The following is a 15,428-nucleotide window of genomic DNA, read 5'->3' on the forward strand; positions in this document are numbered from 1 at the left end:
AGAAATGAAACTTAATGAAAACTTAAGAAACAAAGAAAGAGAAAAGGAAGTCAATAGAAACAAATGGAAAATAAAACCAAGGAGCGGCAGTAATAAAGCGGTAAAAAGATTAGAACGTACTTCAACTGCTTGCTGAGCTGCCAGAGATATGAGGCCTGTCACCGCATCTTCCAGAGGTTCAAACGAACAATCGGCTTCATTTTCAAACCTTGAATCACTGAGCTGCTTAATTGCACCAATGGCTGTACAAGAGAAACAATAGCAGAGAATGTATGACCGCTGGCAATGGACATCATAGCAAAATGGACACACAAAAAAATTAAAAAAATAAAATTGAAAAGTTAATAGTGGCTTTCAGATCAAGAAACCTTGAATTGTTGATGAAAATGGACAGGAAAATGTCCTGGTTATTGTGCTGAATGCTGATATCAATCGCATTTGTTGTTCTACCTTAGCAAAACCATGTCCAACTTTTCAGCAGATTTCCCATTATAATTAAGGTTAAAACTAGACTGCGCGCAAATACAAAATGCTATCGTTTCTCTGCTCCTTTTTTTAGAAATCCACCACATAAGAACTTTTATCGCAAAAGACAAAATTTGAAAATATCAGCTTCTGTTGAGCTGAAACTGCAACTCCCTTTCTCTGCAAAATTCCAACGAAATGGGGATGTTACATTTCTAAATGACTATAGACTGGACTGTTTCAGGATCTACTTTTCTGTACCATGATTCAAGTTGGTTAATAACACAAACCTTGATTAGGGTGGTTATTGCAAAGAGCCACTCGGAAGTTGAGGTAATGGGTGTAAGGATTCTTTGGGTCATACTTGATACAATCTCTAACAGCTTCTTCAGCCTGTTGGACACCAAAAGAAATTTGTCATTTGAAAAAAAAAAAAAAATCATATTTGTACAATAAGTTTGTGTATAGGTCTTCTGTACCAAGTCGGCAGTACAATGAATGTCTAATTTTGTATATAGAATTACCACAACAATATCTTGGGCTAGATACAGATTAGGATCTACCTGGGAATTTTTCAGCCGCTAGTATAGGCTCTGTTATGAGAATTCCAATCCCTCTACAAGTTTCCAACACTGAGAACTTGTCGTGGTTCTCTACCCTACTGCTCACTCTCTCTATGAATAAGACTCTATAAAACGGGCTGTACGGACACAATGGTAATTTATGGATATTTTGTTCAACTGAAGTCTTTGACTTCTGTTGTCCATAATTTATGTACATGGTCTCAGAGGCAACAGAGAAGCAGGAACAGCCAGCTAGGAAGAGACGCAGAATATTAGACCTACTGTAAGTTTGGGGTACAAATAGGATATTCCTAACCAGAATATGTAAATTCAAACACTGGTACAGTGATCAGTGCAATATATACATATATACACAAATCGGCTCATAACCATATCATCCCGTTACTTTAAGGTCAACAGGTCAATTCATACATGTTGTTAATACTGGAGAATCTCACCTTTTGATACTGTTCAAGATTCAGGTGACAAGAGACTATGTTCCTCTGTAGTCGTGCCAAGTTATTGTGTTCCATCTCCTTGTAGCGGGTAAATATACCAAAAGAGAAGTTATACCAGACCAAAGCTGTGTTGAAGTCGTCTGCCTGTTTAGGAATATATACCAAAAGAGAAGTTATACCAGACCAATGCTGTGTTGAAGTCGTCTGCCTGTTTAGGAATATATACCATAAGAGAAGTTATACCAGACCAAGGCTGTGTTGAAGTCGTCTGCCTGTTTAGGAATATATACCATAAGAGAAGTTATACCAGACCAAAGCTGTGTTGAAGTCGTCTGCCTGTTTAGGAATATATACCATAAGAGAAGTTATACCAGACCAAAGCTGTGTTGAAGTCGTCTGCCTGTTTAGGAATATATACCATAAGAGAAGTTATACCAGACCAATGCTGTGTTGAAGTCGTCTGCCTGTTTAGGAATATATACCATAAGAGAAGTTATACCAGACCAAAGCTGTGTTGAAGTCGTCTGCCTGTTTAGGAATATATACCATAAGAGAAGTTATACCAGACCAAAGCTGTGTTGAAGTCATCTGCCTGTTTAGGAATATATACCATAAGAGAAGAATTATACCAGACCAAAGCTGTGTTGAAGTCGTCTGCCTGTTTAGGAATATATACCAAAAGAGAAGTTATACCAGACCAAAGCTGTGTTGAAGTCGTCTGCCTGTTTAGGAATATATACCATAAGAGAAGAATTATACCAGACCAAAGCTGTGTTGAAGTCGTCTGCCTGTTTAGGAATATATACCAAAAGAGAAGTTATACCAGACCAAAGCTGTGTTGAAGTCGTCTGCCTGTTTAGGAATATATACCAAAAGAGAAGTTATACCAGACCAAGGCTGTGTTGAAGTCATCTGCCTGTTTAGGAATATATACCATAAGAGAAGAATTATACCAGACCAAAGCTGTGTTGAAGTCGTCTGCCTGTTTAGGAATATATACCAAAAGAGAAGTTATACCAGACCAAGGCTGTGTTGAAGTCGTCTGCCTGTTAAGGAATATATACCATAAGAGAAGTTATACCAGACCAAAGCTGTGTTGAAGTCGTCTGCCTGTTTAGGAATATATACCATAAGAGAAGTTATACCAGACCAAAGCTGTGTTGAAGTCGTCTGCCTGTTTAGGAATATAAACCATTAGAGAAGTTATACCAGACCAAAGCTGTGTTGAAGTCGTCTGCCTGTTTAGGAATATATACCATAAGAGAAGTTATACCAGACCAAAGCTGTGTTGAAGTCCTCTGCCTGTTTCAAATGAGACATTGGAAGGGTTTTGAGACTTGCTTAGCTTAATTATAGAAGTACAATGGAGAACTGACTAGGAAAAGTATAAACAATGGAACAGAACAAAGGAACTTTATGGCTAGAATGGGTCTCAAACTGGTGACTTTTGGACTTACAATACCCTGCACTCTACCAGCCCTTAGTTGAAAGCAATCTCTATAATATATTTACTGGCCAGGGCTGGTGTTATCAGTTAGAAGCCACAGCACCTTGCATACCTTGTAACTAGGGATTCCTGTCCCATCTTCATTCGATAACGATACAGAGAGAGGCAGGGAAGAAATTTAAGAGAAGGGTTTATCTTAGTCCATCCCAAGGGTTGGGAAACCAACAGAACCTAACAAAGTTTGACAATGGATGAACATTAACTTATATTATGCCTTCTCGTTTCCACAAGTGTTCTGAGAATTACGAGGCGGGCCTGTAAGTGTCGCCTGTGTCTGCCATTTAACAACAAACCTCAACTGACTATTGTACCAGTCCACTGCTTCTATCCTCTGAGCCATCTGGTTAGCTTGACTAATATGCAACAATAATACTGAGGCAATATTGTCTAACAAGATCATACCTCCATATCTTTTGAATATTGGACAGAAACTTTGCTTTGAAACAAGTCTGTTACATTTCTCTGTGGGTCAAGATATGGATCAAGCTGATAAAAGTCTTATTAATTAAATTAAGACACTTGTTTTTGTCTAGTGATGAAAGACTTAATTTTGACTGAGTTACTACGGATAACTTTAATATGCAGTGTGAAAGTGTTGTTAATAGTCAGACTACCCAAATATCTTGTGCTTGTTTAATTGTAGTTTTATTGGTATGATGGGAGTTCATCCAATAATTACCACATCAGCTCTGGGTCTTAGACTATGGATTTATGACTTTAGAAACAAAACAACATTTTTTATGAGAATGCAAATATCAAGTGAATCATTGATGATACTCATTTACATGTTTTTACCTCATATGAAATTGCCGCCTGTTCCCATAGCAACGAATGCAAAGTCCTCAGACTGCTTGAATCAAAGTTGACAGTAGATGAACCTGAAGACAGAAAAAGAAGAGAAAGTGCAACAAAATTTATATTACATCTCTTGCCTCACAAAGAAGATGTATTATTATTAGTTTTCATCTTTGACAACGGTTCTTTAACAACGGTTCTTTAACAATATTTCACTAACCTGCACTGAGACAATCATTTAGGACATGCTGGACTTGTAGTAAGTCTTTGTTCTTTAACAATATTTCACTAACCTGCACTGAGACAATCATTTAGGATTTGCTGGACTTGTGGTAAGTCTTTGCTCTTTAATAGTATTTCAATCTGTAAAACTCTCAGCTTGCCCTCATCATCTTTGTTCTGGAAACGGTTACTCAACTTCCCACAGGTACCAACTGCTATGTCCAGTCTGGAAACAGAGAAATATCGGAGAATTCGAGACAACATGCTATGGCTTGACAACAGCAAAACTATATTACTACCAAACATGGCATAAAGCACTTGCTGGTCAGTATACTTGCTTAAAAGCTGTCTGTAACACTGGCAGTCATAGGAGAGAGACATGCACACCCAACTTTTAAACTAAGTACACACCAACTTCTTTTGATTTTGCATTCTAAATTTTTGAATATTTGTGACTGAGTTTCTTTGATGTAATACCTAACAATTAGTATGTTTATTTCTGCCAGTGCTAAGTGTTTTACTATATAAACCAGGTATGAGAGCAGAGGGTGCTACAAAGGACACATAAGGCTTTAAGTAGTCACTAGAACAGACTTACTATCTAATACCAACAGTATGCAGGTAGGCACGGTCAGATTACCTATACCACACATGCCCACCACTCCCCCCTGACCCACCATTACCCTACTTCACCATTACTGTGGCCCACCATTACCATGCCACACCATCAGCCTGCCCCACCACTACCCACTCACCCACCAAGTAATGAATATCATCCCATATCTGACCTGTTATGCTTGGTGAGAAGACGGATGGTTTGAGTAGCAACGTCAAGGTTCAACTCAGGGTGAGCCCAAAGTTCGTCAACAGCTTACAAAATGAAAAAATAAAATAAAAGAAGACTGTAATTAATTATGAAAGTTATTCCACATATCTCCAAACTTACTGGTATAGTGATATATATCATGCCAGTGGCGATACTTGCTACATGTCTGCCATTCATACGCACTCTGATCTACCCTAGCCTAACAACATTCTTCTAATGTGCTACCATCCCCCTCCCTTCCCTGACCCAAACTAAGATCACAGCCCAGATCTTCCTCCCAGATCTACCCACTCCTCAAAGTGTATTGCTCAAACTACACATTAAACATTCATCCATCATACTCAGTCAACTAATCCATTTAGTACCTAACCTCTAACTGTAAGCAAATTGACTCTGCATTCATTGACCAATGAAACTATTTATTTGTTCATTTCAATTCTTACATTAAATGAAAGAGAACAGTGTGGATATGTCTACTAGTGAATTACTAATGATAATTTCTAAACAATTAGGCTGAGATACCTCAAATACAACCTGAAATTCAAAAACAAGAAAATGGAAAAACCAAAAGCAACCAACTCCCAATTTTGATTATAAATATTTTAATTTAGTTAATAACTCACCTGCTTGTAGCTTTGAACCAGCAGCTTTACTCAAGAGATTAATTTTGACTTTGAGATGCAACCCTGCTGGATGGCTATGCTCCTAAGAAGGTATAAAAAACTAATCAACACCGCCGGAGATCATAAATATGACATCATACCAATGGTAAAACATAGCTTTCCTTTTTGGAATTCTAGTGATAATGTCAATAATTAACCATATGTGTGTTCTCTTAAAATATGAAAGTGCATCAATATACTAGTTATGAGGCCAAGAATTTCACAATTTTAACTACTTGTTACAAAAAAATGCAAGTGCCTAACAAATTGACTGGCTAAGATCATCCAGTTCACTGAAGTTACTGGCTTTCCCCTAGATTACAGCAACACATCAGTTACTTTACAAGTTTATGAGGGCAGCACAATAATTTTGGTGAAGATAGTAAGCAGTAGTAAAACTTGACTTGTATCAGCTACGGAAATCATGATGGCCATTTTTTACGACTGTCATTCAATTTTTTTTAAAAATTCAGAATAATGCCAACTTAAATTCTCCAGTTGGTGAATTGTGTGTGATTAATTTCTTTGTCAAAAGAGCAAAAATTGTCTCCGTGCAACATGACTTTATAATTTTACTGAATCATTAGCATTAAAAAGTAGAAGCTCATTTGTTGAATAAATCTACAGTAGCCTCTTTGTGCCATTACGTCAAAAAGCTGTATAAATCTGGTTCATAAAAATGGGTTCTTTAAAATGCATCCTTTGCTGCAAAGTTTGGCATTCTTGTGGTCAGACTTACCGCATTAGCCAACCCAACAGCATTGATTGCCTTCTGCGCGTACTGCTCGGGGTCCCATTCTAGGTAAGCAGAAGCCAAGAGGCGAAGAATTTTGGCAAGTACACTGCCCTCTACTTCATGGTTACTTTTTCCCAGCTCATAGCTTTCTCTGTGAAAATCATTGGTTTAAAAAAGTTTTGTATTAGTTATTATCAACTTGTAAACAGATTTGACTGATGAAAGATGGATTTCAGTTACTTAATTGAAGTCATCAATCGATTTTTACTTCAGTGGCCCCCAAACCTGCATCGGGAAGGATGAACTCGAGCATAAGCTTTCACCGTATGCAAATGAAGCAAACCAAATGGTAATTAAAATTGTGGGACAAAGCATGTTTTGACTCACTGAGTAGAGCAGTATGCTAAGAACAGTCCACTGGTTGTAACAACTTAACAAATGTCTACTATAATGGCAGGTCAAACAGAAAGATGGAGCTACATTTGTGTTTTAATGGATGCAAAGTATAGTCTGTGGTAGGTTAATGTATATTAGGATAATATTCTTGGTAAGAAAGAATTGAGTCATACCTAAACCAATCCACACAAGGTGCATATTGGTGAGAAAGAATTGAGTCATACCCAAACCAATCCACACAAGGTGCATATTGGTGAGTACGAATTGAGTCATACCAAAACCAATCCACACAAGGTGCATATTGGTGACTAAGAATTGAGTCATACCCAAACCAATCCACACAAGGTGCATATTGGTGAGTACGAATTGAGTCATACCCAAACCAATCCACACAAGGTGCATATTGGTGAGTAAGAATTGAGTCATACCTAAACCAATCCACACAAGGTGCATATTGGTGAGTACGAATTGAGTCATACCCAAACCAATCCACACAAGGTGCATATTGGTGAGTAAGAATTGAGTCATACCCAAACCAATCCACACAAGGTGCATATTGGTGAGTAAGAATTGAGTCATACCTAAACCAATCCACACAAGGTGCGTATTGCTTCCTCTTCAGAGCATCAAAACCAAAGTTAAAGCATAGCATCGCCAAAATGTCTGACTGCATGGAAAAAGTAAACAGATTTAAATTTGCAGGGATTAATTTAGTGTTCAAATTTGTATAGCATTTTTAAAGTCTATGAATTTTGTCCCCTTATAAAGTTAATATCAAAAACTGCTGTTACTGATAACTTATTTCCTGACATATATTAAATAGCTTCAAGGAACACTCTCACACGTCATGGAATTTGTCTTTCTTGTTTTGTCGTCTCGGACTCCAGGCTTACACATCTTGTAAACATGAGCCTTCTTCTTTCAGAAGAGGGTATTCGGTAAACTAACCTCTTGAGGAAGAGCACCTACGAGAGTCTTTGCTTTCTTGATCCAATCATTAGCTTCTTCATACTCATCATGAGCTACGCACTGAGAAGATAGATATGAAATAATAAAGGTGAAAGATGAGAGCAAAAAATATATGTATAAAAACAGATCAGTAGCCTTTCAGTTACCTTCACAAGGGCGTAGGAACCGGGGGGGGGGGGGGGGGGCTGGGGGTGCCAGCCCCCCAGTGAAAAATATGGGGGGGCGGAAGTATCATTCCGCCCCCCTGCTCCGCAAGTCAGAAAACCCCTTTTTCATTTCCAAATGAGAAAAAAATCTCATTTGGAGCACCAAATTGCATTTAAGGCCAAGTGAAAATGCAAAATTCTTTACAAAATGGAGTGGGAGTTGAAGTGTGCTATATTGCACCAAATTGCATCCGAGGCCACCTGGAAATGCAAAAAAAATCCAAAGGGGAGGGGGACACCCCTCCCCTTAGACCCCTCCCCAGGCCGGCCATCAGTTTTCAGCCCCCCCCCCACTCAAAAGTACCTTCCTACGCCACTGTACCTTCATAATAAACCCAGGAAAGGAACAAAACAAGGTCAAGTCCAGTAATGATATCTAAAAGTACAGCTCTGTAAGTTACAGGAAGATTATTATCAAGGATGCCACAAAATGAAGTACTAACATTAAAGATAAAACAGCCCGTTATTAAAGTTGTACATTGCAAAGTAACAAACAAACACACTTGCAGGAAGTTCCAGTTTTGGAAAAAAGTAGAAGGCAACCTGCATCCATGACTCAATTCATCTACACTTAAGTAGGTATTTCATCTTAAATATTAAGCGATGGGTTAATTTTGCACTAATACATATTTTCATGCATTAAAATCTATAGTTTTCATACCACTTGTGCTTTGCAGCAATAGACTTTGAATGCATCTCTCTGCAGGTCTTGCAGCCAACTTGCTTCAGGCATATCTTGTTGTTTAGTCAATCCCTCAGATGACAAGGATGTAAAGTCTAAACTATGAAGCATCTATGAATAATGATATATGAGAAGGAAATATATAAAAGAGTGGCAGATAGTAATGTTTTACATAGCCTATATGTAAACTATAACATCTTTAATGTTACAAGTGTAATGCTACACATAGCCTAGATATGCAAACTATAACATCATTAATGTTTCAAGTGTAATGCTTCACATAGCCTATATGCAAACTATAACATCATTAATGTTACAAGAGTAATGCCTCACATAGCCTATATGTAAACCATATAGTCCTTAATGTTACAAGAGTAGTGTTTCACATAGCCTATATATAAATCAAAACATCATTAATGTTACAAGAGTAATGTTTCACATAGACTTATAAACATCATAGTAATGTTACAAGTGTAATGTTTCACATAGCCTATGTAAACTATAACATCATTAATGTTACAAGAGTATTGTTTCACATAGCCTCCTTTGTAAATCCTAACATCAGTTATGTTTACACAAGTGTAATTTTTCATAATAGCCATAACATCATAGTATTGCTACAAGTGTAATGTTTCAAATAGCCTATGAAAGCATAACATCATAGTAACGTTACAAGTGTAATGTTTCACATAGCCTATGACACCTTAACATCTTATTAATGTTACAAGTGTGATGTTTCACATAGCCTAAGTAAATTAACCTTACTGTACATCATAGTAATGCTACAATGTATTTTAACTATTTTTTTATTGCATAGCATGTGTAAACCCTAACATCCAAATATTTTACATAGTCAATCTCTTGGGAGGAAATTCAACTTCAACAAATCTCAGAGCTGGATGACTTTAATTGAATGGAGGTTCAGGGGATAATTTATCCAGTATATGGCTTCGCAGAATAATATACAAAATGGTCAAATTGCTATACAATAAATGCAAAGATGTATGGTAGTTTTGTACACAGCAACTATAGTTTTTCAGTTTCTTTTTATTATAAAATGTAAGCTAGAGAGCCTTCCAAACTGCCACGCAAAATTTTAACACCAAATTACTCACGAGATATGTAATTTTGTTGTCACATTTTTTGTTATTTCTCATAAATCACTCAAACAGAAAGTGTGTTGTAGACTAGCATTTCCTTGACTTCACCTTCAAAACATTTGAGTAATTCTACAGCAAGATCTTCATCAAATATATCTATCAAGATGGTGTCTAGCTACTATAAGCTCACATAATTTGGTGCAAGTTTATCACAAAATATGTGCTACAATGCCATGTAATGAGTGCCCCGGGACACCCATGATGTCATCCATATTGCCATAGAAAGCATTGTGGTATGGTTAGAATGTCCTTTTGTACTCCATGGTGCAAGTTAAAATAAGTTTAATGTATGTTTGAATTAGCTCACCTGCAGTGCAAGATTCAAGCACTGGTCTGCCATTTCTGGATTATCACATTCTAGGAAGTGAAGCAGACAAACATTTCCATGCAAAACTAAAAACAATTTACTAAAATTCCAAGAATCTATATGACCAAAATATGCTTCATACCGCCTGCCTCTGTCCCCCCCCCCCCCCCCTCAGCCCAAACCAAATTACTTCTTAAATATAAAATAAGCGATTGTAGTTATCAATAAAATTTCAAAGTATTGAACAACAAAATTAATACTCAATCCCTATGTAGAGCCAACGTTTCCTCCAAAAATCCCTTAAATAATTGCCTCTGATATCGCATCATATCATAACATTATCTGCTTTTTGATTCTTTAAGTGAACCTGAAAATTACTTACCGAGCCAATCACTCCCTGCTTTGCTCGTCATCTGAATATTGAAGTAAGAACATTGAGAGGAGAATATTTCAGGCTAACTAGGTTCATTGATCCACAGTCATGCTACTGTAAATAGTCTATAAGCCTTGTACTTAGAGCAACTGTTTGTGTTCAAAGGTGTTCCCATGCAAGTTACCATACCATTTTCTGTATTGAACCGTGCACCTGCTAGTAGCTCATTGCGTTTGAAGGCATTTCTTGATGTGACAGTGTTGTACCCTAGCCCTTCACCTAGAGCAACTGTACATGTTCACTTGAGGGTTCCACATAACATTGTGAACATTGAGCACTCTCTTATGAGTCTTGTACTGGTAGCATCAATGTTTGTTACCCAGAGGTCACTTGTTCGAATCCCCTACTAGTCATAAATTTCTTTGCGCTTTTCCATTGTCTAAAAATTGCCCAGTCAGTTATTCCATTATTCATATACTTATGTAGCACCAATTTTTATTAGATTTACCAAGTTTGAAATATATACACATCAAACTAATATAGTAACCACTAAAATTGGTATGCAAAAAATGAATATGTAACTATGGACTGAGTTTACTTTAGTGGAAGCATTTACTGTTCAATTTATGTCATTCAAGTTTAACAACCAGAGTTAAGTTTGTCTCCTTTTAAAATACTCACACTGAGGTGTCGTTTCAAGACTGCAAAGTTGGTGTTACCAAGACTACTTGCGACCGAAATATTACAAGCTAGATGTCTCACTGGGAGTAAAGAGAAAATGAGAAAAAGAGTAAACAGGAAACTACAGGAAACATTGTGTAAACTAAACTGACTGTATCAGCCAGACTGTACATGATTTAAAACTATCATGAATAATAAAATGTTGCTTATATAGTATTGAAGTTCTGATATACAACTAGAGAGGACATTGACATGGCCAATTAAAGAATTTTACTATATTTTAAGATGTATCAATTGATATTAAAGGTGAGTAAAACACACACTCTCTTGTACAATTCAAATGCTTTCTAAAATGCTTTTAGTAAGTCCTAAATATATCTTTTTCAATAATTTAATACAGCTAAAAATGTATGTAATTTTTTCAAAGATCACTTAGCAATCAAATCCTTCCAAACATAATCATAGAGTAATACAAAGATGGATGTTTGAATGTCTGTGGTGTAATGCCTCTTACTATATATCAACATACAATGAATGTTAGTTTTATGATGGGTGGAGGAGGGAGGGGGGGGGGAGATGGGTGGTAATGTGATGACAGTGGAGTTGGTTGTGGGTACTTATAGGCTAAGATTCTTGCATTTTCAAATTGTTCAAAGAGCCACCAAAAACAAATTATGTGCCAGGCCAAATTTTTGTAGTCTTCATTTCTCCTTCCTTTGAGCATATTATGAAAATGAAATTAGAATATACTATGTTTTATCCCATATTTTCACAGGCCCCCCCCCCTCCCTGACTGTATTCCCTGATCTCCCACTTGCTGACTGTTTGCTTAACCTACATTTAAGTTACACAGACATTGCTGCAATACCCTTTCTTATAAACTTGATATTAAAGAGATAATAATGTACCAATTATTTCTTAGAAAGAATTGATTTGAGGTAGATAGTAAGAACTCAAGTACTCACATTTGGCTATAAATAAGTCAGATACTGAACCACTCATCTTTTTAGCCACAGCAACATTCCATAATGACACAGAGCTGCTCTGAAACTTAAAACCGCATCAATAAACAAAGAAGATGTATCAAGTGAAATGACTGAACGATGGCTGAAAATAAGACTATATAACTACTGTAACCCATTACAGTAGCTTCAACACTTCCACAAAAAACAAGAAGAGAAGTGGAGGAAGAGGAGGAGGAGATGGAGAAGGAGAATTAGGAGGAGAAGGAAGAGGAGATGGAGTAGGAGAAGAGTAGACTCTGCTTGGTCATGCAAAGATAAACTTCTATATCTTTTCACATCAAAAAGGAAAAACCTTAGCATGATCAAAATTTAACATAATGATCCCACCAAGTTTCTGACTATTCTCCCGGGCTGATTCACACATTTCATTAATATTTGAAATTCTTTAATACATCACCTTCAATCAATCCTCCACAATTTTACACAATGCAGTCCACCTCCATTCATGCTCTATATAAGATAAAAGCATAGGATATGTTGCCCCCATAATTGGGTCATTCCAAAGGTTAACCTATCGATGGATATATACATTTATTTTCTTGTGGCAATGTACTTTTAAAAGGTTAAATACTTATTGCTATGCATGGCAACAAGGGTTGATATTTATATTTAAACTACTACATTATAGCGATACAAAATTTTACAACAAAACAGTCCAATTGGTGATTTGAAGTACATCGGGCAAGGTAAACCTATCATTTACCTGCAACTCCTGTTCAGTAGGTAGCTTTTGTAAAGCTGCTTCAGACATTTGATGAACTTTATCTAGCATAAGCATCAGCTGATCGACAATCCCATCACACTTGCATGAGTCATCCTCCGCACAAAGTTTGGACACAAGACCTTTGTTGAAAGTAACACGGAAGAGACGAAGATAAAAAATTGGAAATGTGCAGTAATGATAAACATGTAAGTGAATGCATTGTACAGAATTAACAACAACAAAAAGTATCTGAATTAAGTGTGTCCTTTGTTGACCTGCAAAATATGAAGCTTCACTCTCATCAAATTATATGTGTGGCAATTTCACATTGCATAAATTATTTTGCGTCGTAAAAATAAGTACTGATTATTATTACTATTTAGAAAGGACGATTCAAAATCATATTTTGAATTAATCCATACTATTGTTACTAACCCCATTTCACCTCATTATGCAATCCTTTCGCATAACCATTTCATGACATCATCCAGGGCCCATGACTAACCTTTCATCCTCACCTCATCTATTAACAATTCAACCAATCCATCCTCTCATGCCCCTGCACTGCTTGCATTGGAATTTATTTTGTCTATAGCTGGGCAGTCTTTTGGTGTGGGAATGTTTTTAAATTTAGGGTCTTCCATGAGAGCAGCTGTCCTGTGAGGGTTGGATTTTCACTTGCAAGTTTACATCTAAGTTGTTTAATATTTTTAAGTTCACTGTCTGGGTTTGCTTGTTTCTCTTCTGTCTCTCCTAGTTTTGAATTAGGTTTGTCTGCAAGTAGAGGAGTTTATTTACTTTATTGAATAAAACTTGATTATATTTTCAGAAAGCCTCGCATTTCTTTATTCTGCCTTAATTTTGGAATACATTGCAGGCGGGCCATTGTAAAACAATGAAGCTTTAATCGATTAATTACAACTAATGGATTTACAATTTACCATTTTGCTAAACTGAGCACAGCAAATAACGCAATGAAAGTGTTATATATTAATGTCGTCACTGCAGTAATTTTCAATGACAGATAAACATTAACAAACTGTGAGCATGTTTGCAAAACCTACAGCTATAGGGAAGGGACTACTGAATGGGTTATAAATCACTTACTATTTAATTTTCTGACAAAGGCATTGATATCTTCCATCTTGCTGTAAGTCAACATGCATAAATGAGCAATGTTTTCTTCCTACTGTTGGATAAAATAGAAAGAAATGCACTGTGATGTATACTAATATAAAATTTAACTGAAGGCCTACATTTATATTAAATTTAACCACCAATATAACAGTGTATGTCAAAATATTGTGCCATAGAACCATATGCCTCGTCTGAGTTTAAGCTAGCTAGTTGGACAGTTCAACTTCAAGAACTTGATTGAACATATCAGTCCTGATTCTTTACAAAACTTTCTTGGCTGCCACCAGCCCAGTGCATGATCAGGCAACCATCTGTACCTGCTGTTAAGCAAAATAAGACTAGGCCTAGATGATATTAATGCAACATAAGCATCAAGGCCTACCAGCCTACATTATGAATCCAGTTCTTAATGTAGGGTAAATGTACTGGTTTTCCTACTGATGACCACCATTTCCAGCAGAAAAGCTGGTATTACCTGAGAATCTTAAAAATGAGCTTTGACTGGCATGCATGCATCCTAATTAGACTTATGTCAAACTTTAGGCACATTCCTACCATGGTCAAATGCTGTGGCTATGCTTTTTGTTCAAACACAAATTAGGCCTAAACTAAGTTAGCCTAGGCCTTGCCTTTCTATCTTCAAGTTCAACACAATTACTAGCAAAACCCACCAACCAGTGGCATGCCGTGATTAGGCTATGGTCAGCAAAATCACTTCAAAACTGATTCAGAAAAGTGTGCACTAACTTAAATTATTCTTTGAGCAAGCTTAGAGAGAAATCCGACACTGCACTCAGTCTTTTGGGTGCTACTCATCCTAGGCTAATTAGGTTTAGGCCTACGTTACATGTTGTTGTAGACAGATTTGGCTAGTAGTGGCGCACAAATGCCGCAACAAAACAAAGTTACAGTATTAATATTACTAGGCCACACATGCGGACGACACACGACATTGCAACTGTGTCAGACCTACCAACCCTGTCAGCCTGAGTGTGATAAATTTTCAAATATCTCACTCCACATTTACTAGCAGGCCTTGACTTATTGGCGTCTACCGCAGGAAGTGTATCTGCATGGTCAGGATGTCAGTGCTGCCTGCAGGAATACTTGATTTAACTTTGAAACTAATATTATTTAATTTTGCCTCGTCCACGCTCCGATCTCCTCACCTGTTGGTCATTTCTATGTGATTGGCATCGGTACTGTATATGGAAAGCGAAAATCAATCTGGCAAACCAAACGATCATCTTTTGCAGGACACATTACTGACGAAAATCTAATTAAAAAATATTACAAAAACCAAGCAATCAATATCGAATAATAATAGGAAAAATAATAGGGAAATAAAGTAATAAAGAAATAATGAAAAAAAAAATAGAGGAAAAAAACAAATAAATCAAGAAAGAAAGAAATAGAGATAGTTGATTAAGAAAGAAAGAAGACAACAAGGACAAAAAGAAATTGAGACAGAAAAAAAGGGTAAAAGAACAAAAGAAATGAAGGAAGAAACAAAGAAATACTTGTAAATAAAACTATAGTATGAAGAGTTTCTTAC

At 36.6% G+C, this 15,428-nt stretch overlaps 2 protein-coding genes across 2 annotated transcripts in view; both read right to left on the reverse strand.

Moving 5' to 3' along the window:
• LOC139963081 (testis-expressed protein 11-like) overlaps positions 1–4,070 on the reverse strand; it is a 36,825-nt gene extending 32,755 nt beyond the window's left edge. The window contains exons 1-5 of the mRNA XM_071963584.1: positions 4,009–4,070; positions 3,789–3,871; positions 1,487–1,630; positions 756–858; positions 121–242 (exon numbers count right to left, since the gene is read on the reverse strand). Coding sequence (XP_071819685.1) covers positions 121–242; positions 756–858; positions 1,487–1,561 — 300 coding nt within the window. The 5' untranslated portion in view covers positions 1,562–1,630; positions 3,789–3,871; positions 4,009–4,070. The remainder of the gene's footprint in view (positions 1–120; positions 243–755; positions 859–1,486; positions 1,631–3,788; positions 3,872–4,008) is intronic.
• A 6-nt stretch (positions 4,071–4,076) lies between these two features.
• On the reverse strand, positions 4,077–15,074 carry LOC139963147 (testis-expressed protein 11-like). Its single transcript, XM_071963693.1, has 14 exons — positions 14,890–15,074; positions 13,844–13,925; positions 12,737–12,876; positions 11,974–12,058; positions 11,009–11,088; positions 10,337–10,367; positions 9,955–10,004; positions 8,467–8,598; positions 7,579–7,659; positions 7,212–7,297; positions 6,238–6,385; positions 5,460–5,541; positions 4,799–4,880; positions 4,077–4,236 (listed from the first exon to the last, which is right to left on the reverse strand). Exons 2-14 carry the CDS (start codon positions 13,896–13,898, stop codon positions 4,077–4,079), a joined length of 1,212 nt encoding a protein of 403 aa, XP_071819794.1. The 5' UTR covers positions 13,899–13,925; positions 14,890–15,074.
• Between the last annotated feature and the right edge of the window lie 354 nt (positions 15,075–15,428).

The sequence above is a fragment of the Apostichopus japonicus genome, chromosome 21 (genome assembly GCF_037975245.1).
Source record: "Apostichopus japonicus isolate 1M-3 chromosome 21, ASM3797524v1, whole genome shotgun sequence".
NCBI classification, from domain to species: Eukaryota; Metazoa; Echinodermata; class Holothuroidea; order Aspidochirotida; family Stichopodidae; genus Apostichopus; species Apostichopus japonicus.